This window comes from Phaethon lepturus, unplaced genomic scaffold (assembly GCF_000687285.1).
Source record: "Phaethon lepturus isolate BGI_N335 unplaced genomic scaffold, ASM68728v1 scaffold14182, whole genome shotgun sequence".
NCBI classification, from domain to species: Eukaryota; Metazoa; Chordata; class Aves; order Phaethontiformes; family Phaethontidae; genus Phaethon; species Phaethon lepturus.
The window spans coordinates 1-26,482 of NW_010521317.1; the positions used below are offsets into that span (position 1 = coordinate 1).

Here is a 26,482-nt window from a genome sequence, read left to right on the forward strand (position 1 = left end):
GAGGGTACAAAGACCTGCCTCCCCCGGCGGTGCAGGGCCGGAGCAGTAATGAACGAGCAGCGAGGCGGCTTCTCTGCCAACTGCGCTTGCTTGGCTTTAAATCCTGGGTGGGTAAAACGTTGGCTCTTTGCTACAGGTTTAAACAAAAAAAAAAAAAGAAAAAGCTGGCTTTCTTCACCTGTCCTTTACAAAGTATCATTTCTAGCGGTCTTAATGTGTGTTTACAACTGGAAAGGGGCAACTCCTTAAAAATGACCTCTTGGCATTATTCTCTGTCAGGGACACTTTTGTGTGGATTTTGCTGTCGTTGCAGCTAGTTCAGTTTCTTTCCAGGTGGGGAAAAAGTGAAGGGGAGGTCTTCATCCTTCATGAAAAAAGATAGTCACATCTAGACTTCATTTGTCCGTTCTGCTGCAGTTGCATTGGCAGGTTGTTAATGAAAACAAACAAATTTGGTTAATAGTGATGGAAAAAAAAAAAACCCACAACCCTAATAAACAGCCCCCTTGCCGCAATCATTCCTCCTCAAAGACTGGGTAATAGGGGCTCTGAGAGGACAGGTCTTCATTTTTTCGTTCAGAGGTGTGTCCTGCCTCTGTGTGAAGTAACATTGTCCTAGTAATAGATGTTCTAGATAACTTCTTGAATGAGACAACTTCAGTATAAAACCATTAGCTTTAGATTTAATAACGTGGGTTGCATTGTGCCCGTAGGGCTTGAATCCGTGTTCCCTGCGACCTTCTGATGCCGTTCCATTAACTTCAGTGGAACTATTACTGATGCCTTCTCACATTGATGGGAAGAGCCTGCATTTTTCCAGTGGAATAAATGTGCCTGTTCTAGGTTAGACTTATTCTTAGGTGGCCTTTTCACATCTTTAGCATAATGCTGGGGAAGAAATGTAAGGGGTTGAAAGAAAAATGTGCTCCAATGACCACTGTATTTTAAAGGAAAATGAGCAGCTTTCTCATTTCAATAATTTTTCCTTCAGACCCTTTCGAAACAGTAGAGTTTGTTTCATTCCTAATTTTAGCCAGAAGGAGCTTTTACAGGTATTCGCTTTTAAAGCAATCGGCAGCCCCTGCATAAATGACTGTCTCTGGTTGATCGTGTGAGGACAGGCTGGACCAAACGCACCTCCTGAAGAAGTTCATCTTACCAGCTTTGCCACCTAGAGTCAGTGATACATGCCTATGCAAAGTCTTCTTTTTTCTCCTAAAGAAAAAGAGAGGGGGGAAAAGGCAAGAAATTAAACGCCAACCTTAAATTGTCTTTCTTCCCCTACAAAAACCCAGCTTAACCCAAGGCTAATCAAAGTCGGGTTGTAGCCATTTGTTACTTTCACTAGCAAAAAAATGTCAGTCTTCCCTCATGTTTATGAGCCTCTTGTTCCATCAAAAAGTTGGTGACAGACTGTTATGAAATAGTACAATGGAATAGCAGAAAAACATGCTAGGGATGGCTTGGGCAGTATACACTGCTGTTTTCCTCACCCTCCCTACAGATCCCAGAAACAATGTGTCTGTGTGAGTACCTTCAGGCTCTGAAGACATTGGCCCCCTGACATCTTCACACTCTTCAATTACACTATTAGTGGTTAGATTTTACTTATTTAAATTATGCTCCCAGTCAAGAGAAGTAACGTGGTTTAGTCTTCATCCTGCTTTTCATCCCAATTCAATGGAGAATAACACAGGGAAAGGTAAATACAGTTCTAGATTCTCCTTTTAAAGTAGGGAGGTTATGTATAGCATCGGTGATGGTATATGCTCCTGGACTGAGGTTATTAATTAAATGATATAGTTCACCTTTGTTCATGTCATCATTTGATGTTATTGGAACTTAGCTAAAAATATGGTGAAGGTTGCAGTGATGTACCGCTATTGATAGACTTTTTTGATGTCCTACATGAGCTCCTGTTGGAGGAGGAGCTGTTAATTTTTCAGCTATCTGTGCAAGGGTTCGAGCTACCAAATATCATCAAGAAAACCTCCTGTATCAACTCTTTTAAAGTGAACCACTGACAGAATACATGCAGTGAAGGAAGCTCTATTAATTAATAGCAAACTTACTGTTACAAAAGGTGCAGGTGGACTACAAAGGGAGTTCTGTCCCGTTTTCCTGGATTTCTTAGGAAGGGGCATAAAGGGAGTACATATTCTTTCTGTATTATCACCAGTTTAGGTTGCTTTTAAGGTGAAGTCCATCTTGTCTTGCAGTTCAGAAAGAGTCAGTAAAAGTGTATTCCCTCCCAACCCCTCCTGGAAAATTTATAAGCAGATTTTACAAAATTAAGCTGCACTACAGTGGTTTTCACCACCATTGTACCACTCTCATACTTGTAATACAGCTGCACAACTGTAGACAACATGATCAAATCAGGAGAGTGTCTTTTTGCACTGCAAGTTGTAAGTAGAAGGGATGTAAAGTAAACACTAATTTAATTTTTTTTTTATGACAGTATTCTACTCATCTTTTGATGTTACCCCTCTAGCAAGTTAATTCTGTACAAATTATATCATGGTTACTACACACATTTTCAGTACAGCACATTTTCTGCCTTGTACGCATACAGCAAAACATCTTGCAGATTGTCTTTCAGTTCCTCCAATGCATGTAAACTTTGGTTTAGAAAATTCTTGACTAGAAATCTGAAACTAATGGTGTTTTTAAAACCAAGATTTGTTTATTAGTACTCAGAACCCCTGATGTGGGGGGAAAAAAGTGCTTATTGTATTCTGTTCAGGAGAAAAGAATAGCATCTATTCTATTTAGTGAAATGTGTTGTAGCTCTTCATTTCACTGCCAATTAGAATGAGTGTACTCATATGCCAGCCCAAGTTATATGCTCTGGATCAGTTTGTGGTGCAATAGAGAGCTGTTGGGGAACATTATATTTTATTTAGCTTTGTATAGTAATTTTAATGGTGTATATTTGGAATTAAATGTTTTTATTACTTATTCATGCAACATGTGATTGCTTCTCAGTCCCTGGTAGTGGAGGATTCTGCAAGTTTATTACTGTTTCTGGTCATGTTAGGCTTAAGTACCGAAGTGTGCCGGTGGTGATACTACACTGTGCATTCTCAGTGCCCATCTCAGTGCCCGATATGTTTATATTTTTGTTTTTACAGTAGCAGAACTGAACGTCTTACAGGACAGCGATGGCTTTTTCTCTAGAATTTGAATATGGAGGCCACAGGGACAGATGAAGTAGAAAAGATAAAATCAAAGTTTATGTCTGCATGGCACAACATGAAATACAGTAAGTGAAACAGTGTATGGTAATATCCTGGCTCCATTGAAATGAGCGTAATGTTTCTTGTTGACGTGAATGGGATCACGATTCAGAAACTTAACTAATATTAATAATAAAAATGCAATACGGCCCTTGAAACCATTTTTACTTTGAGATAATAAAGAGCCCCAGTAAACTAACTTGTTTAGCTTTTAATTTTTCAAATAAATTTGCATAATTTTGAAATGACTTATTTTGAAAACAGTAAATACATTATGTAAATGACACCAGATTTGCATAGACTTTTAAACAGGGATAATATGGAGTCATCTATGCAAGTATCTTCTCTATTTTTATATGCACTTTTCTGGAAAAAATAGGATGGTGTGTGAAATACAAACTCCACTGAACAATCTGCTTCACACACTTCAGTGTAACATACTTTTCCACAGTTGAACAACAGTAATTTGCTTATAAGCAACCAAATTTTCAGGTGTGCCCATTACTATTCTGTCCTTAATCTTAATTTTTCTACTTTCCTTTTAGGACTGAGGTTGCTCAGATTTACCACCAGGTTTCTGTCAAATTTTCTTAATTCTCATAACTCATCCTTGGAGATGTCTGGCAACATGAAAAGATATTTTTCTTCTACTTTCTTTAAGGCTACCACATGGCTGAAGAGGAATAGTAGTCATTACACCGTATATGTGATAGGAAAAGTTCCAGAAACTCTATGGATTTAGGATATAAAAGACCATAGGATTTAGACTTAAAACCTGACTGAAAAAGTAGACTGAAAAAGCTACTGTCTGGGGACATTGTCAAAACCTAAAAACTGAATTCTGACCCTTTGAATTTGTACAGCATATTATACTGCCCTTTTTGTGTTCGAAATGTTCAATTTAGTTTTGTGATGAAGTATGTTTAATTAAGCCTACGGAAAAATCGGTACTCTCATGCATTTTCACTGGTCATATCTGAAGCTTATTGTATGTTATTATAGGAGTTGGAAACCTCACAGAATCAATGCAGTAATGAATTTGCAATAGAGACAAAGCAACTTAAGCTCAGCTTTAGTGTTTCTGTATCCTACACAATTTCTGTGCAGTAGTACCATTGTATTAACATTCAAACATTCATATATGGCTAACATCGTTACTTTTAAACCAGAACTCTAATCTGTGTTTTGTAGCACTGTTAAACTTTTTGTTATTTATGAAAGGAAAACCCGATTTTGGTACATTTTCTCTATATTCCCTTTTCAAGGGTTACGTTTGGCTTAAACAGATGAGATTAGTAATTCCCTTTTCAAATACTTCAGTCACAAATCTGTATTTGTTTTGCTGCTATTTTAGGTTGGGTGTTGAAAACAAAAACTTACTTCAGTAGAAGCTCTCCAGTTTTTCTGCTGGGGAAATGTTACCACTTCAAAACTGATGGTATGTACACAGCACTTAACTCATTCCAATCTTATCCAGCAGGAGCTCTGTGGATATATTTTTAATCTTCTAGAAAGATGGTCATTAACAATTAGCAAATTCAAAACGTAAATATGAAAAGCTTAGAAAATACTCATTTCAATGTCCAACGCGACCACTAATGCAACCCATCCTAAGCTGCTTTATTCAGATTTTACACTGAAGTCTTGTTCTTTCCTTAAATATTAGCGTTGTAATTTGCACAGTGCTTCATTTACCTATCAATTTGAGATTTTCTTTCTAAAAACTCCTGATTGAAACAGTGACAATACCTGCACAAAGAGCCACTACACCAACACCTTTGTTATAATTTTCCAGTATTAAGTTTTCTAAGAATCTCTCTCTATTTGATCATTTACATTTAGCTGAATCGAGCAGTTGCTTACTTGCAAGTCAACAATTCCACTAGTACAGTAATGTTGGCTGCATTGCTCTTTTTTTTTTTTCCCCCCCAGCTGGCACATTTCTGTTATGTTTGCCTTCCAGATTTCCTTTCTTGTATTTGAAGCGATTGTTATTTTTGCAGGTTTGCCCTGTTTTTCTAATAGAATAGGTGTATGTTTTTTTCTTTCTAATAACAGAAGCGCCATACCAAGTTATAATTAAAATTGTGTTTGGCCTTACAGAATCTGGTGAACTCTCGACAGATGGGTCCAATTTTGATAAAATCAACACAGAGATTTCAGGAAATGTTGAGGAGTTTCGTAAAGATTTTATTTCTAGAATATGGCTGACCTACAGAGAAGAATTTCCTCAGATAAAGGGGTCTGCATTAACAACAGACTGTGGGTGGGGCTGCACGCTGAGAACTGGTCAAATGTTGCTGGCTCAAGGTCTGATGCTTCATTTTCTTGGTAGAGGTAAGTTAGGAGAGAAGATTTCTATATTTGGTATGATAAGCATGAGCATTCTATAGAAAGCATAATGATCTTTATTTAGCCTAAGTGCAAGATGGTTTTGATTCTGGACTCCTCCTTAATGTTAGAATTGTTACATTGCATCAGAGCAGTGATCTAGCTGTCCTACTCTTCCATTTCTGAAAAAGGGAATACCAAAGTGTGTCGAAGCAAAATACTGGAAACTCCGCAGCAGCTAACTGTGAAGTAAAATACCACAAAAATTTTTGATCCCATACCTGGGTATTGTTATGATCAATGCAAGTGTCCAGTTCTCTTGAAACTTGCTCGTTTCTTGAACTCAGGATGTGGAAATGAGTTCCATAGCCCATAGCTGTGGGCTATAGCGAAAGTGATGTTCTTTTATCAGTTTTAAAGTTGTACATTATTCAGTTTCTTCTAGCATTAATATATTGAGTTAATAGTAGGATTCTAATCTAACTTCAATACATCATTCTTTGTGTTGAAATTTTCACTATTTAATTTCTTCCCTTCCCCCCCATGTAGTTACAGAGGAACTTCCCTTTTTTCCTTATCATTGTCTATCTCAAAATACTCTCTGTAGCAGCTGTTTGAAAGAAGTAGCTTTAGGAGACTTGGAAGGCTTTCTGCTTTCAAAGGCTAAGTGTGCATGTCCTCCCCATTCTTCCAAGCTGAGCCATGTCCTGCTTAGAGGTATTTGGTTCTCATAGTTAACCACCTTTTCTTTCCATCCTTTTCTCAATCCGTTTCATAATCTACCACATTGCTCCTTTCAAACAATAGGTCATGTCCCTTGTCACCACTGCTCGTTTTCAAATGATCCAAGACATGGGCCTGAAGCCACCCAGGTGTGTTCGTTAGAGAGAATACAGTGTGTTGTTTACTCAGCCACTTGGTGGATCCCAGCAATACTTTAGTAGCAGACAGTACTGAAAGCCTGCTTTAATAATACTTTGTACTTACTGTGCTAATATGATGTAAGCTGTGAAGATAGTCCCAAACCAGCTGCATCACACAGTCTTCTTTCTTGGCAGTGTAATGACTGAACTGTCAGATTGGCTGACGGAATGTTCCTTTTGCTGTATTTAAATCATAAAACATTCATTATCCCTTTCAACTGACTGCAAATATCAAAACATAGGAAAATAATTCTGCTGAGAACACAAATCCCTTAAATAGAGGTGTTTTTTTTTATACGTACATTTAAAAAAAACTAAAAATCTGATCAGGAGACTACCTGTGAGTAGGAACGTGTAATGGCTCATTCTGAAGTAACCCCAAACAAAAAAAAGACCCAGGTTTATGTCTTTAAAATCGATAGTCACGAAGAATCCCTCGCACTGTCCCCCATGCATCCTAATCTGGAAAGTGATTTGGTGATTCCAGAGCACTAGTGTTTCTGTGGCAATCCAAATGCATAGAAAAACAGAATATGTGTGGTCTTTCTGGACGACTTTTCTCATCACCTAGTCTTCTGACAGCTGGTGAATTATCCTTTGAAAAGCTTTTTATGAGGTCTGGGTAGCTTTTGAGAGATATTTAAGTGTTTACATGAAGTTTTTCATCGCTGTTTACTCTTTTCCCAGAGATGTTTTCATTATAGTTTAATGGTATTGTTTCTGTTACAAAGCAAAACTTGACTGCAGTTACTAGCTGGAATACTTACACTTCCACTGCTATGTGGAATGTTCCAGATATTGCTGAATGATGTTGTAAATGAGTTTTTATTTTAAATATTAAGGTACTGGTAAGTTTTACTTTGAAATGCCTGTGCTTAAGAGATTGACTTATAATTGAAGCTCACGGTACAGGAATAGCAAGGCCTGTGATGTTGTTAGATTGAGCTTACGCATGCATCCGTCTGGGTCTGCGATGAAAACACAGGGTTTCACAAAGAGGTGCCACTTGTGGTAAGAGGCATTGATGTTGGGTGGCCATCACGCTATAGTAAGAGTGACTGACATGGACTATGGCCGTTACCAGCAATACTTGTGACATCCCTGGAGCCCTAAGTTAGATTTTAGAATTAAAAATTTAGAATTAAAATTGCCTCTGTGCTTCCTCTTTGTTTCTCAAAGACTTTTACATGGATACATCAGTAAGAATTACAAGGAGGGCTGCATTTCTTGCTTTCTGTCAGAAAAGTTTCCTCTTGCTGCTGTAATGGCAGCTTTCTGCATCTCCAGGACTTCACCCAAATCTGTCTCAATGAGCAAAAGCACTGCGTCTGTAGGGTTTGTTCCTTGCTTGCACGTGGCAGCCTTCCCCTTGCCTTCTGGGATGTCCATTGTAGACCTTCAGGATGTGTTCTGATCAGACAGTTTCAGAGGTTTCCTCAAGTGCTCTGTGTTGCAAGTAGCTGTTTGTACTTGTGGGAGAAGCTTTCAGTCATCTGACAAGGCACGCCTTACTGTTCTCTAGATTTGCTGAAGCACCATCGTGCTGTAAGTGGAACGCTGTGTGTGGGACGCATTGTTAGAGAAACCTTTAGCTAGAAACGCAGCCTGTAGGTACTGTGCTGAGTAATATTTAAACAAGTTTGTCTTGTAATCTAGGTAAAGAATTCACAAATCTACTGAATAAAGAAATCTTGTCTATTTTTCTGCTGATCTGCTTTGACATTTTGCCAGGAAGAAGTGTTTGTTTTCACATGAATAATTCCTCAGGTTTGCCTATTTTTTTTAATAACTGACAAACCAGAAGAATTAAAAACAGCTTTTGAAACTTCTTGTTTGACATGGATAAAACTTTTTAGATGGTACTGAATAGTGAACTTTTATATCTTTAATATGTAAGATAGGTCTAACCTGTGCCTTGTAATCAGGTATATCTTGTGTATTTAAGTGACTGGGATCATGGAGTCTGACCTCTAGCTCAGGTAGCATAAATTGCTAACACGTGTATCATTCAGCAGAAAATAAAAGCAATACTCCACTTGAATCCATTGATTACATTTTAACACTGACATTTGCATCTCAGTATGTAAAGTACATACTATTGGTTTAAGGAGCATGGGGGAGAAAGGGATGTGCTTTGCATATTATACCAGAAAGTTAATGTTAAGTCTAATATGCATCTCAAAATTTCTTGCTGCAGCCTGGGTCTGGCCAGATGCATTGGACGTTGACAATTCAGATTCTGAATCGTGGACAGCCCATACAGTGAAAAAGCTGACAGCATCATTCGAAGCATCGCTTACAGCAGAAAGAGAACCCAAGATCCTGTCAAATCATCATCAGGGAACATTAAAAAGAAACTGTGATGACAATGAAATGAGAAATGAAGTTTATCATAGAAAAATAATTTCTTGGTTTGGCGACTCTCCGCTGGCAGCTTTTGGCTTACATCAGCTAATAGAATATGGAAAGAAGTCTGGAAAAATTGCTGGAGACTGGTATGGGCCTGCAGTTGTTGCACACATTTTAAGGTAAAAATACCTTTATGTTATTGTGCCTTACACATTAGAGGAGAAGCATTCCAAACTGTCATGAGATTACTTCAGCTTAATTGAGCATCCAACTGTTCATTATTGGCTTTGTAAAATGTCCATCTTAGTAGCAATTGTAGAAATTTCTCAGAGGCAGGAAGGGAAATAGCAGTAGGTGCGGGAACCGAACTCTGAGCTTTTGTTCAGTCTTATCTCAGGAAAAAAAATTACATTCCTGTTTTCCTGTACTTTGGGCAGTAGAAGTCCCAAGTATCTCTGCCAAACCTAGGTTTTTAAGTAGAGCTGCTTTTAATGAAATCTTCTAAAAACTAACCACTCTTTCAACCTTGGAACATGCATAACATTATAGATTTTTTTTTTTTAATACTGTAACCTGGGGGCTGTAATGTACTGATAGTGTAATGAAATGTCAGAGCTAAAATTGATGTTTTCAGCATTTCTTTGCACACATCAAATTCTTGTGAAACTGTAAATGTATGGGACTATTAATATTATAATTATATCACAGTAAAAGTAAAGGGTCTGTGACATTCAGTGTTGCTAAAAAAAAAGTCGAAAGTCAAAATTTCTCCACACTGTGTGCCTTTATATGCAATTTCTTTGAATATTACTGACTTTTGTTTGGTTTTTTTATAGCCTTATATGCTTGTTTTATTAGTGGATTATAGTTTACCTATAAATTGAATCCCTAATAAGTTACTTAAGCAGCAGAAGTCAAAGTTGATACGTTTCTCTCTCTATCTGTGAATAGAAGAATTTGATATTTAGTATAAAAATACATTAATCTGAAGTGAACCTGTACTGAAATAATCAGGTGTGTATCTGTGCATGCATGCAAAGGCATACAGTGATGTGAGAGGTTAGCATTATTTATGTGTTCTGTTTTTTTCTGATGATAGAAACTGTCAGAATTCTTTTTTGTTTGCTTTAAATTGCAGTAGCCTGTTTACCTAAGGGAAGCCGGGGGGGTGGTCCAGATTTCCATCCAACACAGACCCACTGGTGCTTTCCAACACTGCAAAGGCTTCCTTTCCTAGATCTTTCTCTCTTACAGCAGTACTAACAATGTATAGCATGCTCATAACTTGAGAACTACGGTATTAAACGATTCTTCAAAATATATTGTGAAATAAAGGGATAGTGACCATTTAATGCAAGTGTGTGTTGAAGTCAAAGGCTAATCCTCTATTGTGAACAGCTTAATTTCTTTACAGATGTTGTCCTTGATTGATGATCATGCTTCAGACTATCGACATATATTTTTTTTTCTAGTTTTTAGCTCCATTACTCTTATTCTTTTGAGGATAGCCTAATATTGCAATTATCCTTTTTGAAAGTTTTGATGAAACCTTACAGCTTTTTATATGCTAGCCTTTATTTCCATGGACATGAGGCGCTAATTTGTGGCTAGTTGTATGAATAGAGGTCAACTGAAGAGATTATAGAGTTGAAAATAATATTTCTGTCAGCAAATTTAGCCTTTATTATCCCAATATACGTGACAGAAAATGTTATAAACAGAAAGAAATTAGGTAGCGAATATGAATTTCATTATAAGTTAATGTGCTGCTTTGGGCTTTTTTTGTGGTTTTCATTGTTTCTTCTAAATAACCAGACATTGTCATCTTTGCTTGGGAAAAACGTGTTGCCATATTCACTGGATCTTGGTATCCAGTGTTTAAAATAAATAAAAAACCGCAGCTCCCTATCTGTGTCAGGAATGCAAGGTGTGCTGAATTTAAAAACAAAACAAAACAAAAACCTAAAAAACAACCAACCAAGAAAAACCTGTCAAAAAACCCAACAACAAACAATTAAAAGTAACGTGTTTCTAAAATTCAAATAATTTACATTTATTTACTGTTAATTTCTTTAAAATCAGAGATGAGTGAAATAGTTTTGTGTTTGTACTTAGAAAAGCTGTTGAAGAAGCAAGAGACCCTGAGCTACAAGGAGTAACAGTCTATGTTGCTCAGGATTGTACAGGTAAATGTTGTGATTATGTAGATTTTTGCAAATATTTTAGATGCTTTTCATGCCTTTCAGTGAGCACTTACCAATAGAGATCTAAAGGAAAAAATAAACTCAAAAATGGATCCACAAAATTGAGATTATGTAGACAAAAGGGTTCATGATACAAGCAGATATTTGTTCTCTTTGAGAATCGGACATCACAACGTGAAAGGTTCGTACATTGCTTGTTTGGTGTCTTATAGTGGAAGATAGTGGAATTCCAAATCCAGCAAGAGAAGTTTTTCTTACAATCTGCCTGTTGTAACTTCTTATTTTTGGATTTAAATCAATTAATAATCTGTTTTGCACTCACTTCAATGTTGTTTTAGCAATAAGCTAGTAAGAGCTTCCGTATCTTAGTAAAAATAACCCCCAAAAACCAACCAAACAACTGAAAAATACTTCAGTTCAATTAGAGTAGATCTGTTGGTTACATTTGTCTTTTGCATCACAGGATTCTTTTACCCATTTTTCTAGAAGAAAAAAAAACACTGCACCAGTCTCTTAGACTAGTCAGAAGTTATTTTTGCTTGGAGTTTGAAGATGTGAGGAGGATAGTGAACCAGAGTCAGTGGTAACCTTTCTTCTGCTCCAGAGTGGCATTTTAAATAATCGATAACAGGCAGAGAAGCTTAGAGCTCTGGATGTTCAGCAGCAGAAAATGATGACATGATAAACTAAACGTGTGGTGAAACTTTACGCTAATGACTATAGTCTTTCAAATCTAAGCAGAATGTATTACTTCAGTAGCCATGTTTAGCTGCCAGAAATTTTAGTTATGTCATAACCCATCTTGGCATAGGACAGAGACCGACATCCCTGGGTAATCAGTCAAACTGGTTTTAAAGAGATACTGTTTAATCATATGCCACAGACCAGTTTTACCTGACTTACAATGACTGTGGAAACTTTTTAAAAATTCTATTAAATTTTCATTTCTTTGTTCTGGTGATGATTTTTCGCATCTCTCAGTTTGGAGGGAATAAGCAAAAATACTACATTAAGTTTTTTCACTCACTTTCAGTGACCGTGTTGTGTTACCTTTAGACAGTGAACTTAGAGTATTTATGAAAATCAATTATTGTTGCCTTTTTCCTTTAACATGTAGATGTTTCTGTTAGTTGTAGGCTTTCAAGTTTTAAATTACTCCTTTTAGAAGAAGTTTATATCAAGTTAATAAATATTTATTGGTTTTTCTCTTAACTTACCCCTTCTGCATTTTCCTGACAATGTATCTTATCTCAGCAGCACGTTACCGTTCTGTAAAATATTGCTGAAAATAAGAAGGCATAACACTGTTTTTCATCAGTCACTCAAGAGTGGTATTTCAGGAGGACAGTAATGTTTTGAAGGACTGTAGTTTTAGTTTGCAAAACTAAGTGATGACATATTGTAGGTGTGTCTTTGTAAAAGCTCATGGTTATATTTTGAATATGAATATTTCCGTGTGTCTCCTTTCAGTCTACAGTTCAGATGTTATTGACAGACAATGTTCTTTTACGGATTCTGGAAAAGCAGACACAAAAGCTGTAATTATATTAGTTCCCGTGAGACTCGGTGGAGAGAGAACAAACACGGACTACTTAGAGTTTGTAAAGGTATGAAATGAGAGCTCAGTCATTTTTCAAATAGTAGCACTAAGTGATATGAAAAGCGACTTCATGATGGTAATCTTCTACCTATTAAGTGTGTGGTGGAGATTTTACAGTTGAAGGTTGTAAAGTTTGACTTTACAGATTTTAAATTTCCCTATTACAAGATCAGACATAATTGCAGAGCACATGATGTCCCTTGGTGAAGCAGTGATAACTGTCCTACTCCTAAGGTAGCTACCTGAAAAGACATTAACGCAGTGGCTGAAATTACAAATGGTAATTTGGTTACATATGCTATCAGAGTTGTGCTGTATTAAATATCAGTCAGCATTTTAAAATATAAATGTAGCAAACTCCTTATTCCATTTCTTATTTTCTTAAATGTCAAATGGTTTAAGGTTGTTGCTTGTCTGGTTTTCCCCTTTTCTTTTGTCTTTTTCTTCCCCTTAAGAGAGGGGTTAGAATTTTTTTATTTCTTTAGTCACTACTTCAAGTGGTTGTTTCCACTATCTGGACATTAGGATGAATGCTTCTAAGGACAGTGATGCAGGAGTAGCAAGCAGTTACCACAAATAAAAACAAACTGGAAAAAAAGTAAAACTCGAGAGCAGAGGGGAGGAAAAACTATGGGTTTTTTTTGGTTTTTGGGGTTTTTTTTAAGTTTTCCCCAGCGGAGGTTCTGCTTACGGTGCCAACACCTGAAGATGTGCTGTAATCTTACCTCTTGAGCACAAGAATACTTCTCTTAGAGAAGAGATTGTTCTCTTAGCCCTGCTGCTTTATCTTTTTCTGTGCTGCTCTTTATCTGTCTTTAAATTCTTGTTTTAATTTTTAAAATACTATAACTTAGTAGCATGTACAAAATCTGAGTCTGTTACTTTTTTTTTTTGTGACTGTGTCTTCTCTGTAAAATTTTGGGAAACATGTTTGTTTTTTAATGGCATGGGGAGACAAAGTGCTGAAGCCTTTTATTTAAGTGATGAAGTAATAAATTGTTTTTCTTTTCCTTGTATTTTCAGACAGTTGGTTTTGGAAAGTTTCAGTTCTTTTCTGATTAATTCTGACACAGCTAAGATAAGCCTGTGGTCACAGATATGATCTACAGCAACCTCACTTGACTTTCAGTGTTAACTGCAAAAAAGCCTTTGAATCAGTCATGTCCAGGAATACACACAGTGCCTTCATTTGTAAGCTAACAAACAGTTGCTTCTGCAACTTTCCTAAGGCTTCCTAGCAAAAGAAAAGTGACTCCAGTTCTTTAATACTGGCTTTTATTATTGACGGATATCTCTGGCTAGTTTTACCCTGCAGAGGCTTTCTCAATTTAGCTCTCAAAAACACTCTCTTGCCAGAGTAAAATATGTTTGTGTAGCACTGGGTTTCCAAAGCACAGTCACGTTATCCGAGCTCGCCTCATACAACTGCCTTTACCGGGGTGATTTCTGCTGCTCATTTACCAAGCCCGTTCCTGCCTTTTGCAGTCTGTTATAATGGAGAATGTGATAAGAGGGCTTTCAATTGCATATATTAGTCACTTCAGTCTGTCTTGACTGTTCACAAGAAGTGACTACATTTCTTGGGGTCTGGATTTAAGTTAAAAATGCAGATTTTTAGAATGTAGTACAAGACGTAATTTTTACAAAGGATTTTATATTTATGGATGAAAATTGATAAATTTTTTATAATTCACTTTTACAAGAAAATTCCCATAGATTAAACAGTTATTCATTACCCTAAGTAGCTTTACTCCCTTTCTGTTTCACTGGCAGAGGATGTGTCCTCTTTAGCTGTTTCAGCCTTTGCCTCTGATCTGCCTGAATGTTCTGTAATGCTCAACCATTGAGCAGCATTTTCTAAAAAAGCCTTTGCATTCGTATTTTAGATAAGCAACACTTTCTCTTAACCTGTATAAACCATACTGAAGTTGACTTTTTTTAGCATCTCAGGTGAGGAGTACAACAGTTTTTGTTGTGTTACATTATCGTTGTCTTAAGCAGAGAAAATTTTATCTTGAGAAGCTTTGGTCTTATTAGTACATTAAATCTCAATCATTTTGTTGAGAGGAATTCTGCCTGCTATACAGTGATAATGTAATAGTTATACTTTTACTGGTTGATCTCTTAGGAGGAGAGAATACAGGTGTGACTGCCAGCTAATGGAGATTTCACTTTAGCTAAACTGCTGGTCTTCTGGATTGCTGTCCCAGTTTGGGCCAGCATCCAAGTTTTTGGACCCAGCACTTGTCTAGTGCCACAAGGAAACCACTGTGATTTATGGACATTTAAAGGGTGTTCAGTTTTTACAGTATTTAATGGTCTTTGTCTTCAGTTGCATTAGAACAATTGGGCGCAGCTTTCCAAAGTGCTCAATGTTGGCAAAATTCAGCTCCCACAGGAGTTGGTGGGCTAACTAATGGAAAGCCAAGACTTGAGTATTCAGAAAAATCCTAATGAGCCCTGGTGAGAAACAGAACCTCATGAAAGTGAGAAGAGAGAAGTACGTTCAAGGGAGAGGGAGGAAAGTTCTCTTCTTCTCTGCCTTCTTCCTTCGCTCAGTACTTTTAATAGAGAAATGCTCAAGGGTGATTTCTTTGGTGTCCGTGGTCTGTGACTGCATCTAGATCTTGTGGGTGGTAGAGGAATTTGTCAGTCAAACTAATGCAGTGTTCTCACCTTGGCAAAAAGGCCTGTATCCAGGTGAATCCTTCTCCCCAGCACAAGAAGCTGTATCCGTACATTCTATTACGTAAATCAGTCTGCTAGGTTTGTGTGCTAGCACAGACACATGGATTACAGAACCCAACGCTTTTCGACCTGCATGAACAGAAGTATGCTGGCAGCACTGGTGTGATTAGCCCACGGCCGATATCCCAACTCTTTCTGTCCTTAGTGGCTCCTAACTTTGCCATGGGTAGAGTAGTATGTTTTTTTCTTTACACCTCCAGACTGAAGTGATTCCTGTATTTCACCCCACGTCCCTGGTTAAATCCCATTAGGTGTATTTGCAATGTCTCTTTCTCAAAGGTGCTACATTACTGACGGTTCTGGCTCCTCTACCCTCACAGTCAACATCCAGTAAGATTTATGGGGTGTGTCTGTCTCTCCTCCCGTATTTTGGGCTGCTGTTTTGAGCTGTGTCTTGTAACTACTCGTACTTCAACTGGCATTTCTCCCTATGATGTAAAAGTTCATACTTTAGACAGATTTCTACATCTGAATGCAAAAAGAAGAGAGCCCCCAGGGCCACAGAATGTAAACATATATGAACTCTGTAAATCTGAATACTTTGATACCTTTTGACTAAGCAGCCTGTGCTCAATTTGTGTGACATTATGTTTTGTCTCCTCCCCAAAAATGATACTGCCAAGTCTCTCGATGTGTGGGCATCTCATGAAAAGGGAGGACATTCTCTGGAATATGTGGTGGTATGTTTTCACTTTGGTCAGTTGTAAGCTTGTCAAGCCCCAGAAAGTCATGGTCAATCTTTAAAAAAAGAAAAAAGCTATTTGCCTAAAAACAGTAAAGGAAGAGCAAAGTTCAAATTCCGTTTAATACTTACTCTGTTTAACACTGTCCTAATCATTTAATGTTCTTGTTGTAGGGAATTTTAAGCCTTGAGTATTGTGTTGGTATTATTGGTGGCAAACCCAAGCAGTCGTATTACTTTGCTGGATTTCAAGGTTAGTGTTTTAATATGTTATGTCTCTTCAATATTTTTCTTTAAGAGTTAGGAAATTAATATTGAACCAGTGGGAAATAGCATGATTAAAACAGCAAAATGAGTACCTTATTAATTCATCATATCTACCGAAGTCCAGTCATTTGTCATTTAGCCCATATAGTAATTGGATTCTGTAAAATGTACATTTAATTTCCATTGTTGCATAAACAAGGCATAATTTATCTGTTTCACCAAACTTCAGGAGCATTTGCTGTTACTCTCTAGCGGTTCTTATTTACGTATTTACTTTTTACTAGTTTAAGTAGTGTTAGTTGATGCTTAAATGACAAGCAATATATTCTTCCTGTCAGGATAAAGTAGCACAATACATTTTTCATATGCAAACTCCAGAATATAATTGTGTGTTTGTAAAAGTAATTTTATCACCAAAAATTAAATGACAGTCTCATCACTTTATAAAAATTCTGCTTATACAAGCATATTTGATTATGCAAAAGTTAATCTGTCCTGCAAAAACCTATGCTTCAGTCAATGAGTATCAGCCTGGCAAGCAGTTACACACTGGTTTTTTTTTTGGCTGTTCTGCATAGAAATTGGATTGTAAGCAGTGTAATAATAAGGTGTTTTTTGAATTACTTGTCTTCTGTTTTGTCCTTGTAGATGACAGTTTGATTTACATGGATCCTCATTACTGCCAATCTTTTGTAGATGTCAGCATAAAGGATTTCCCTCTTGAGGTAGTATGGATATAGACCTGGCACTGTTTTCTTCCCATATGAATCAAACACTAATTATTTAGAGATGTTCTAGCTAGCTGCCTCTTTATGGTTTTACAGTTACATGTTATTTATCAAAGTTCTGCCCTTCTTTATAGGCCTATAATCAACAAAAATGACCAGAGGTTAAAAACTCAATACGGGGGTTTAATTTTTACTTCATTGATCTTCGTCTGTTTCTTTTTAATGATCATAAAACCTCAAAAATAGATGATCACTTCATTTAAGTAACTTTCCATTAAATAGACAGTATTTGGAGATCTTAAACCTCAGTTACTTGGATTTGGTTTTGTTAGTTTGTCCTTTTGGTCACTTTTAATTAATTTTAAAATCAAGTTGCAGTCAACATCATAGAGAGAGTTACTGCAGTATTCAATAGTAGGAGCCTGTCGTCAGTTTGGAACCAGAGTTCCTATCGGTTTGCCTGCTGCTTCTTTACCCAGGAATTCATTGTACTTCTAAGCTGGAGTAGGTGGTTGTCATTTTAAATGTAACTTATGCACCCAGCAACTTTGCAGGTCATCACTTTTTTGGCTTCATACAAGTGTAAATTTTTTATGCTTATCAGTGAGGTTTGTGGTTGACTAGATGAATTTTACTCCAGTCTTCTGAACTGTTTTTTTTTAAATGAGTTTTATTATTATTTTTAATCAAGCTTTTTTATAGAATACTAGTTCCAAGAAACTGGCAGGTCTGAAAGTGTACAGAAAGAACAAACAGGTGCTGCATGTGTTCTTTCTTCCCTGCCGCCCCCCCCTAACCCCAACCTCTTTCTAGGCCACGACTTTCTGGGCTTGTCTAGGTGTAGTGAATATATCTTTTCAGGCTATGCCTAGATTTTAAAATCATGCTTGTTTTTTTTCACAGTAGTGTTTTCCCTTTTCTTTAACCTCTTGCCAAATAACTTGCATTGAAAATAGATAGAGCTGAAGAAGGTTATTAGAGAACTCAATTTACAAGTACCGTGGGAAAACATTATCAGTTTCAGAAGTAAGTGTTCAATAGCCACAGTACTCACAGTAGAAGTGCTCGGTGCCATCCAAACAAACTCTTCTTCTTGATCTTGTGTCCAGCTTCCACATGAACTTCGACCCTCCTCGGAGCAGCTCTTCTTTCAGTGTAGAAACACTCTCAGGGTGCATCTGCTGCTTAGGGCAGGATCAGCTGCTCTAGAACGGAGTTTGTTATTAGTAACGGTTCCTCATGCCACTGTGTTCTGTGAAGTTAAGTACTCCTAAATGTGGAAACACAGCTTCAGAAACAACATATTGCATTTAAATAAGGAAGAGGAATATGTATGTATCTCCACCACCGCTAAAATACTAACTACTTAATGTAGAATTCTTAAAGGTTTGCAGTGAAGTCCTGTAAACAGTGGAAGTACGTCATACTCAGCGCTTAAACTCACACCTGAGGAATTGAGTAGGTGATCTTAAATTGACTGTTTACATTTAAAATGTAAATCAAATGGTGTGTAATGAAGATAGAGATCTTCATTTTCTGTTTTGTATAGCAGCTAAGAGTTAACTTAAATTGAGAACAGTGGAGTGAACTGCAATGGTCCCGTCTGTCATTATCATGAAAAGAAAGATCTGTTGACAAACACTGATCACAGTACCTTAATCAAAATACCATCACAGGGCTAATGTCAAATCCTACGGCCAACTTAAAGCAAACACTACATATTTTTCAGTATTTATGCTTAAGGCACTTTAATTAGCATGACATATAATATAGAGTATAAGATTCTCTAGAAAATGAGAAGGTTCTGAATTCTAAAAAGGAACATAGCAGCAAAATGTATCAGAAAATAGCCTAGACAGAAGCTTTCGTTATTTTTAGAGGTGCCTTTAGATTTATCCCGCTGAGGTATGTGGAAGAAGGGTTGGTGAGTTCCAGCTCTTCCTATTTGTATTGTGGCAGCAGCCAGAGATTATAACCGAGATCCTTGCCCCTTTATGCTAATAACTGTAGTAAAATGCAGCGCCTTCTCTGAAGATTTTACAGTTTAATTGGGTAAGCCAGACAAAAGACGGGAACAGCACAAAGAAGCAGAGCTGAAGTGACTTCTTTAAGGTCACACCATAGTTCAGTTCACCATAGCTACAAAAAAGACACATCTTTTTGGTTTCTGCTCCCATGACTAATCCTCTAAACTGGCATTAATAAGAGTTTCCAAATAATAATAAGGTTTTTAAATGTATTTTGAAGGTACACAAGCTGCCAGCTTGGCTCGATCACATCCTAATACTTCTCTGCAGACGGAAAATATATGGCAATTTAATGCTTAGTGCATTTAATAGTATTATATCTTTGTCCAGAAATGTCAAAAGTAAACAGAAATTGCTTTCATAGTGTGGATAGTTGCTTGTTAGATTTATCTGTAGGGAGTATTTTCAAAATTGACAAATTGTCCAGAATAAGTTGGAAATCAATCCACTCTCTATTGGCTTCCAGAATCCATTTGTTTGGGGGTGGGGGGCAAGAAAGCCTACCCAGTTTTCTTTGTTGTACAGTCATTTCTATAGCATTAAGACGACTGCCCTGGACAGCACAGCACAACTGTAGTCACAATGTTGTTGCCGAAATGTGATATGTAATGCAGGGTTCGATTTATCTATTTGATGACTCAGGAATGAATATTCGAAATACAATTTCTGCATATAAAATTTGAACAAAATTAGGAGAAGAAACAGTGACTAAAATCAATCTTGTAGAAATAGTACTTCTCACCCTTGCTTATATTTTTTAGCAGTGGTTTAATAGAATACCTCTCGGGTTTGTAATCACAAGTAAAGAACTATATACTTCAATATGTAAAACTATTACACTGACAGATACACTTAGATTAGGTAACTAGTGCTGTTGTCTTCTGTAGATTGACTTTTCTGACTGGCAAAAAAAAAGATTTAAAAAAAAAAAAAAGTAAAATGGGTTTCTGGTATCCAGACTGCTTGATATTAGCTGTCAGGGGTTGCTGTTGCTATAGTCAAATTAGATTGTAACAGTTGTTAGTTCCCCTTTCTAGAGGAAATGCGCTGGTGTGGGTAAGAAATCTCCTGTGTTGCTCTGTCCTGGCGTTCCCGTTGTGTTAGTAAGCTGTCCTGGTCTCTGCTGACCAGCGCTGCGCTGGGAAAGCTGTGCACAGCTCACATGTAGATGTGAAAAGAAATAGCACAGACCGTTCACTGGGGAATATTGATGGCTGGGGGAAGTTCATGGAAAAACAAAATCTGCATTTTAGTACGGTGGTACCTGCGTGGCAGTGTGGTACAGACATGGCATTTGTTACTGAGCAGCTGTAGCAGGATTGCTGGTGATTTAATAGAGGTAGAATGACTGGGTAGTCCTGCACCTTAGAAGCAGAATAAAGAGGACTGCCTTTGAGAGACAGTCAGTGGTGACCAAATAATTTCAGTTACTGGACAATGAGCTTCACCAAAACTACAGTTTCTGTAATAAACACATAATCAGGGTAGATAGCATATACTTGCCTTTTCTCTCAAACTGTGAATGAGGAGTGTGGTGAACGGTTTTCTTTGGGTGTATTTCTTCGGGTTTTTTCTTATAGCACGGCTGCTGATAGTATCAGCTCGCAGCACTGTCAGAGCATCATCTATCGGGAAAAGAGATTTCACATTAGGAAAAAAAACATTGATGAAGCAGGGCATGTTGTTTGGTTTTTTCCGACTTGTGGATTATTGTAATATGGTTTTGCTTTTGTGGTTTTTTTAACTGATTTAATTTACTAAAGGAAATTGCATGAGGTTGGTTTATTCCATTATGTCTCTTTTATAGAGGTTGGGGGAGGGAAAGGGGCAATGGGCGGTGGTAGTAAAGCAGTAATTGTAAGATAGTGCAAAAGCTGTTACAAATTCAATTTGCAGAAGAGCATTCACCTCCTCTGCCTTGGGAATATTCATAAAGTACTGCTCGGAGCGGCAGACCTTTGACAGATTTCAAACTAACATGGTGTTGTGTGCAAGTTTGGTGAATGCAGCGTAAACAGCAGGTTTTATACATGTGGAAAAGAGTGGAATTATTGAATGTTTGGGGAGGGATGGAAAAAATGACTTCAAAAGTGTGTGCTGTGTTTTAATTTAAGTGATACAGGGGATTGTATGTTAAAGCTGTCGGTCGGGGAAAAAAAAAAAGTAAATGCATCGGTCTGTACCATTCTCACCCTTAACCACGTATTTCATGTTTTTTAATCTTGAAACTTGCAGTCATTCCACTGTCCTTCTCCCAAAAAGATGTCATTCAAAAAAATGGATCCCAGCTGCACAATAGGATTTTACTGTAGAACTGTGCAGGACTTTGAGAGGGCTTCTGAAGAAATAACGAAGGTAGGTGCCGAAGTTACCAAATGGATTCCTCGACCAGAGCGGCGGCTGTGTGCCGCGCGCGGGCGAGGGGAGAGAGGCGGCGGCGCTCCTCCGAATAGACATCGTGCTTTTCTTGACATTTATTGCTGCTTTTCTAAGCACGAGAAACCGGGATTGTTTTTTCGTGTCATCCGATTTTACCCCTACGTGAAACCCGGGGAGAATGTGGGTTGCCTTGCGAGAGAGGCGGCCGATGGGCTCGGCGCCGGGCGGGCCCACGAGGTGGCACTCGTGAAGTGGGAATCCCTCTGCAGCAGCCCTGCCGCGCCGCGGCCCCGCGAGGAGCGGCGCTGGCAAGGCAACCAGTCCCTCGGGAGGGACGGCTGCGCTTTTTCAAGTGGAAGTATTTGATCGAGCCAAAACGGTGTATTATTTCTTGTTAGCGTAAGTGCTCTTTCTGATGGCATTTAAATGTAAAGCGGCGTGCTTAGGATTTTGGTAGCAGTGTTCTGAAGTTTGGGGAGCAGGTATCGCCCAGCAGATCCGATTGCGTCCTTCCGCTTGGAAAACACTGGTATAGGTTCATGTAGGTCCAAATGTAATTGATGTTTTTTTCCTTGATGATTGCAGTATGTGAGTGTATGAAATACAGCATTATTAATATGTTGTATTAGCTGTGGTAGCAAATAACTGTGTTTTGTGATTTTTTTTAAAAAATTGTCTATGAAAGGATGCAGTGACAGCAGGAGTTGGTCACAATATTAATATTCTAACCGCAGGAGTCATCACAACAGTGCAAAGAATTAATGTTGATACAGCATTTTGAACATCCTGTTAAGTGATATTGGTATTAAAGACAAAAAAGCATTTTTAAACTTAATGCTGTATGTAATCTTTTGTAGATATTGATTGATGCTGAAGTTGTTTCTTTGATTCTTACACAGAGAGGCAGAAAATAGATTTAAAGAAGCAGAAGTTCCTGAGCAATTGATATATGGAAAGCTTAAATAGTGAAGTTTCTATTCTTTGTTTTCCTGTTCTATCATGTGAGACACAGCATGTAATAACATGGTAAAGAAATCTAATTACAGAATCAGTTGTATTGGAACTTCTCTTTCTCTTTTTTTCCTTCTTTCTTTTCTTTCAAGTTTGGGATTAAATACTTTTTTTTTCCCCCCCCTTGAACATAAGTTGATAAAATACTCATGGCTGATCTAAGTCTTGGAGCTATTATCCTGGTATTTTAGATCGCAGAATAGTTTGGGTTGGCAGGGACCTTTTAAAGGTCATGTAGTGCAACCCCTCTGCAATGAGCAGGGACATCTTCAACTAGATCGGGTTGCTGAGATAGTTCTTTAATATTAGTGACATTATTTTATATAAAGGTATTTTAGGCACAGTAAGTTTGAAAATAGAAGCAAGTTTGGATACAAATACAATGTGAGAAACGTTCTGTGATCTTTCAATCCATTCTTCCCATCCTTTTGTGTTTTCCTGCTCTTCCATTATTTTCCCCTTTGTTCGCAATTTGAGTGTGGTAACTCCTGAGCTATTAGCACAGTATAATCCCAGTGTGCCTTAGGTAGGCTAGACTAAAAAAATCAGGTTCTTGCTGCTTTTGTGGGCAATAAGAGATGGGAGAAAAGATTTAGCTTTTATTACTTGAGGATAAACCTTATGAGCCATATATTCAGTGATAGAGAAATTAGGGCACTGAAATCAAGGGCCCAAATGGAGTGATTAGTGAAACTCCATCCAAATCACATACCCTTTGTTTCTGTACTTACTAGTTAGGCAGCTATTGTTAAGTAGTTTAATAATACCTGTAATTAAATAGCTGATAGATTAAGGAGATCTGGAAACACATCCAGCCTTGAGAAGGACGGATTTACTGACTGGCTGTAGTCTGACTTCTGTCTTGCACTTCCAGCACAAATACCAAGCAGGCACAGCAGTTCCTGTCTGGCTTCTCAACACCATGTGGCAGATCAAAGAGGTCAGCAAGAAGCTCTGGCCTTGCACAGCACCTGGGATGGCTCTGCCTTTTCCTGGCCACAGCTTCTGCTGCTGCTTTACGCTGTTACTGGACTGGTACCAGGCTTGTCTTTCTGCTAATGCAAGTAATTGTTTTCCTATCAAACCCATGACAGCAAATAAATAATCTACTTGGGCTACAACTGCATTTGCCTGTTAGTAGCCCAGGTTCTTAGCAGAAATGAAAGTTCCCTGAAGAGCTGGACTGCTTAAGTGTTGAACTTGGCTGCAGTTCAGCACGAAGAATTAATTGTTGCAGTGGCAGTCTAACACTGAAGTAGTAAAAAATATTGATGTTTATCAATAAACTTCTCTATAGAAATATTAATAGAGGTATCTAAAGAACTTGCAAGCTCTTTAGAGTTTCAAATTATCTTTGATCACCAAGTGAGATGTAGCTTGATAACTGCAGTAATCTTAACCAAATTCCACTCGCCTCTTGTTTAGGCATTTGCCTGTCTGTTCAGTTTATGTTCTGTATTTAGCATTTCATCCCCTCCCTTAGTACGAAGGGAGAGGTGTTACGCATACCTGTAGAGAAGGAAGTTTCAGGGAAAGTTGAACATAGGCAGGGGCAGTGGAACTGCAGGTGTATTTCTGTCCAGATTTGTAGGGACCATCTTTAAAGATGTGATGGCTGGTTGGTCACCGTGCATTCCCTGAGATTTGGATGAGTTTTCTGTCGCAAACTTGCAATTAGGAGCTGGCCTAAGTCCACCCGTCCACTTCACACACCAGCAAACAGCCTTCGTGTGGCTATCAATTTCTGTTCCTCCTAAGCCAGCTTGTGTTCAGCCCCTAGAGATGAAAGGGTTTGCATCCACTTACCTAATCTTCTCAAAGAGAGCATTTGTGCATCTTACACACTTTTTTTTCCCTAATGCTCATTTGTTACTCTTCTTTGCTTATCACTGTGTGCATGTCTCTTCTATATCTTCCTGCTCTTTTACCCAGGTTTCACATTACAATAACCAAATGCAATTAAAATAGACAAGAATAAAGTGGAAAATTTCAGACCACAGTAAAACCCAAGGATTTTACTGTGAGTGTGGTTTTTCTAACACTCCCTCTCAGCCCCTGACTGTCTTTTTTTTAAATAGTTCTTACCGTTTAAAGATCTATTCAGGTTTTTTTACTGGTTTAGATTAATTGTTCTCATGAACACTGTATACCTCTAGGCAAATGTAGTTCTGCATGTCACTGCATCACTGTGCTGCTTTTTCAAAGCAGGTAAGAAATAATTAAAAAAAAGTATTAAAAAGAAAAGATCAGTGAACAATTAAGTGTCCAAAACAGCCTAAAAGGCTGAAATGTCTTTCAGTATTTGGCAGATTTTTATCTGCTATTAAAGTATTTGTCTGATCTGTTTTAGTATTTATCATTCCCTACCACCCGCTTTCTACATGATCAGTTTTCTTATTTATAAATGTAGATTTTTGGCACCCTAGTTACCACAGCTTGTTACTGTTGTCAGTCTGTTTTCAGCCATGTGCTCTTGATTGGCTTATTTACATGGGTGTATGTGTTTAAACTTTTAATAAAAACATTGATTATTGTACATGCTGATTCTACAATAAAAATACCTCCCTGAGATGCTTAGTTGCTGCAGAATTCATACCTGTGCTTGAGGAGAGCGTTATGGCCATTAACTATTTTGTAGTGGTTTTTTTATCTTCCTACAAGAGCTCCAGCTGCACTGAAACAAACAGCATGTAGAGATGATCTGTATGGAACAAGACGCAGGGTTAGGCGTAAAATTAGCAGCTACCTGAAGAAGAAATGGAAGTACATGTTTGTTTAACGGGAGGAGGGGATGTTTAGATTGTGCAATGCTTTTGTTGTAATATGATGATGATAAACAAAATGCATTTTTTTACTTTGCAGTCATCATCCGATAAAAACCGTTACTTACTGTATTTCTTCATCTCCAGTTAACATTTTATCTGGTATGTGTTTTACATTGTAGATGCTGAAATCTTCATCTAAGGAGAAATATCCCGTGTTTACTTTTGTAAAGGGTCACTCTAGAGACTATGACTTTGCTTCCAGTCCACTCCGTGAAGAAAATGACCTTTTCTCTGAGGATGAAAAGAAAAGATTAAAAAGATTTAGTACAGAGGAGTTTGTCTTGCTTTGAGGACATTTTACACAAGATTATTGGCAGCTCTCCAGCAGAACACTTGCCTTTTAAAAAAAAAAAAAAAAACACCCAAAAATGTATGTGTCCTCCTCTCCCAAAAAGGCAAGCTTGTGCTGAAATTGATCTATTTTCATAAAGATGACAATGTTTTATATGTTACTAGTCTTTAAAAATGTCACTTATAAATGTACTTACTAATTATTTTTGTTCACTGCTAGTTGGATGGGTTTAATGTCACGTTGTGCTAGTGATGGTAGAAGGCATTGTTCAGAGCCAGGTATGCTGAAATGTGCCTATGTCCTGGTCTTGCCCTCTTAAAAAAGCGTGGCCAGTCCCTAAAGCTTAACTTGTGACCCTAATGTCATGTCAGTCCAGGACAAATCCTGAGCAGAGGCTGCCAGATGCGTGTGGGTTTTATGTCATGGACACATATCCATAGGTTTTGAGACCATGTTCTTTCTGCGTGTAAGCAAAATTTGAGTTCTGTATTCGTGTGGTAAGGGTAGAACTCTTACCTGTCTTGCTACATAAGCCCAAATAATAAATAGTTAACGCTGTGATCGTGAGACACATCCTGCGCAGCACAGTGTAAGAAAGGTAGGTTTGATGTATCAGTGGTAATTGTCAGTTGCAATACTGATATAATTATATAGGCTGAATTGTGAGTTAAGATACTATTTAGCAGTATGATTTTATAATGGTTTCTCATTAAGCTTGCTTTGGAGCCTTAATATGAGGAGTGAAGATAAAGTATTACCTTTCCCTAAAAAAAAAATTCCCTACAATTTTTAAAGGTTATACTATTAATATTAACTGCAACCAATCAAAGCAGCTAAAGACAATTATTAGAAGAGAGCGGTGTTTGTTTCCTGTTTC

The 26,482-nt window shown here is 37.7% G+C and overlaps 1 protein-coding gene across 1 annotated transcript; it reads left to right on the top strand.

Annotated features, from left to right (window-relative positions):
- The first annotated feature begins 3,131 nt into the window (after positions 1–3,131).
- On the top strand, positions 3,132–25,869 carry ATG4C (autophagy related 4C, cysteine peptidase). Its single transcript, XM_010281480.1, has 10 exons — positions 3,132–3,265; positions 4,594–4,677; positions 5,343–5,576; positions 8,691–9,021; positions 10,958–11,028; positions 12,517–12,653; positions 16,251–16,329; positions 16,992–17,068; positions 21,334–21,453; positions 25,433–25,869. Exons 1-10 carry the CDS (start codon positions 3,190–3,192, stop codon positions 25,601–25,603), a joined length of 1,380 nt encoding a protein of 459 aa, XP_010279782.1. The 5' UTR covers positions 3,132–3,189; the 3' UTR covers positions 25,604–25,869.
- Positions 25,870–26,482: the final 613 nt, after the last annotated feature.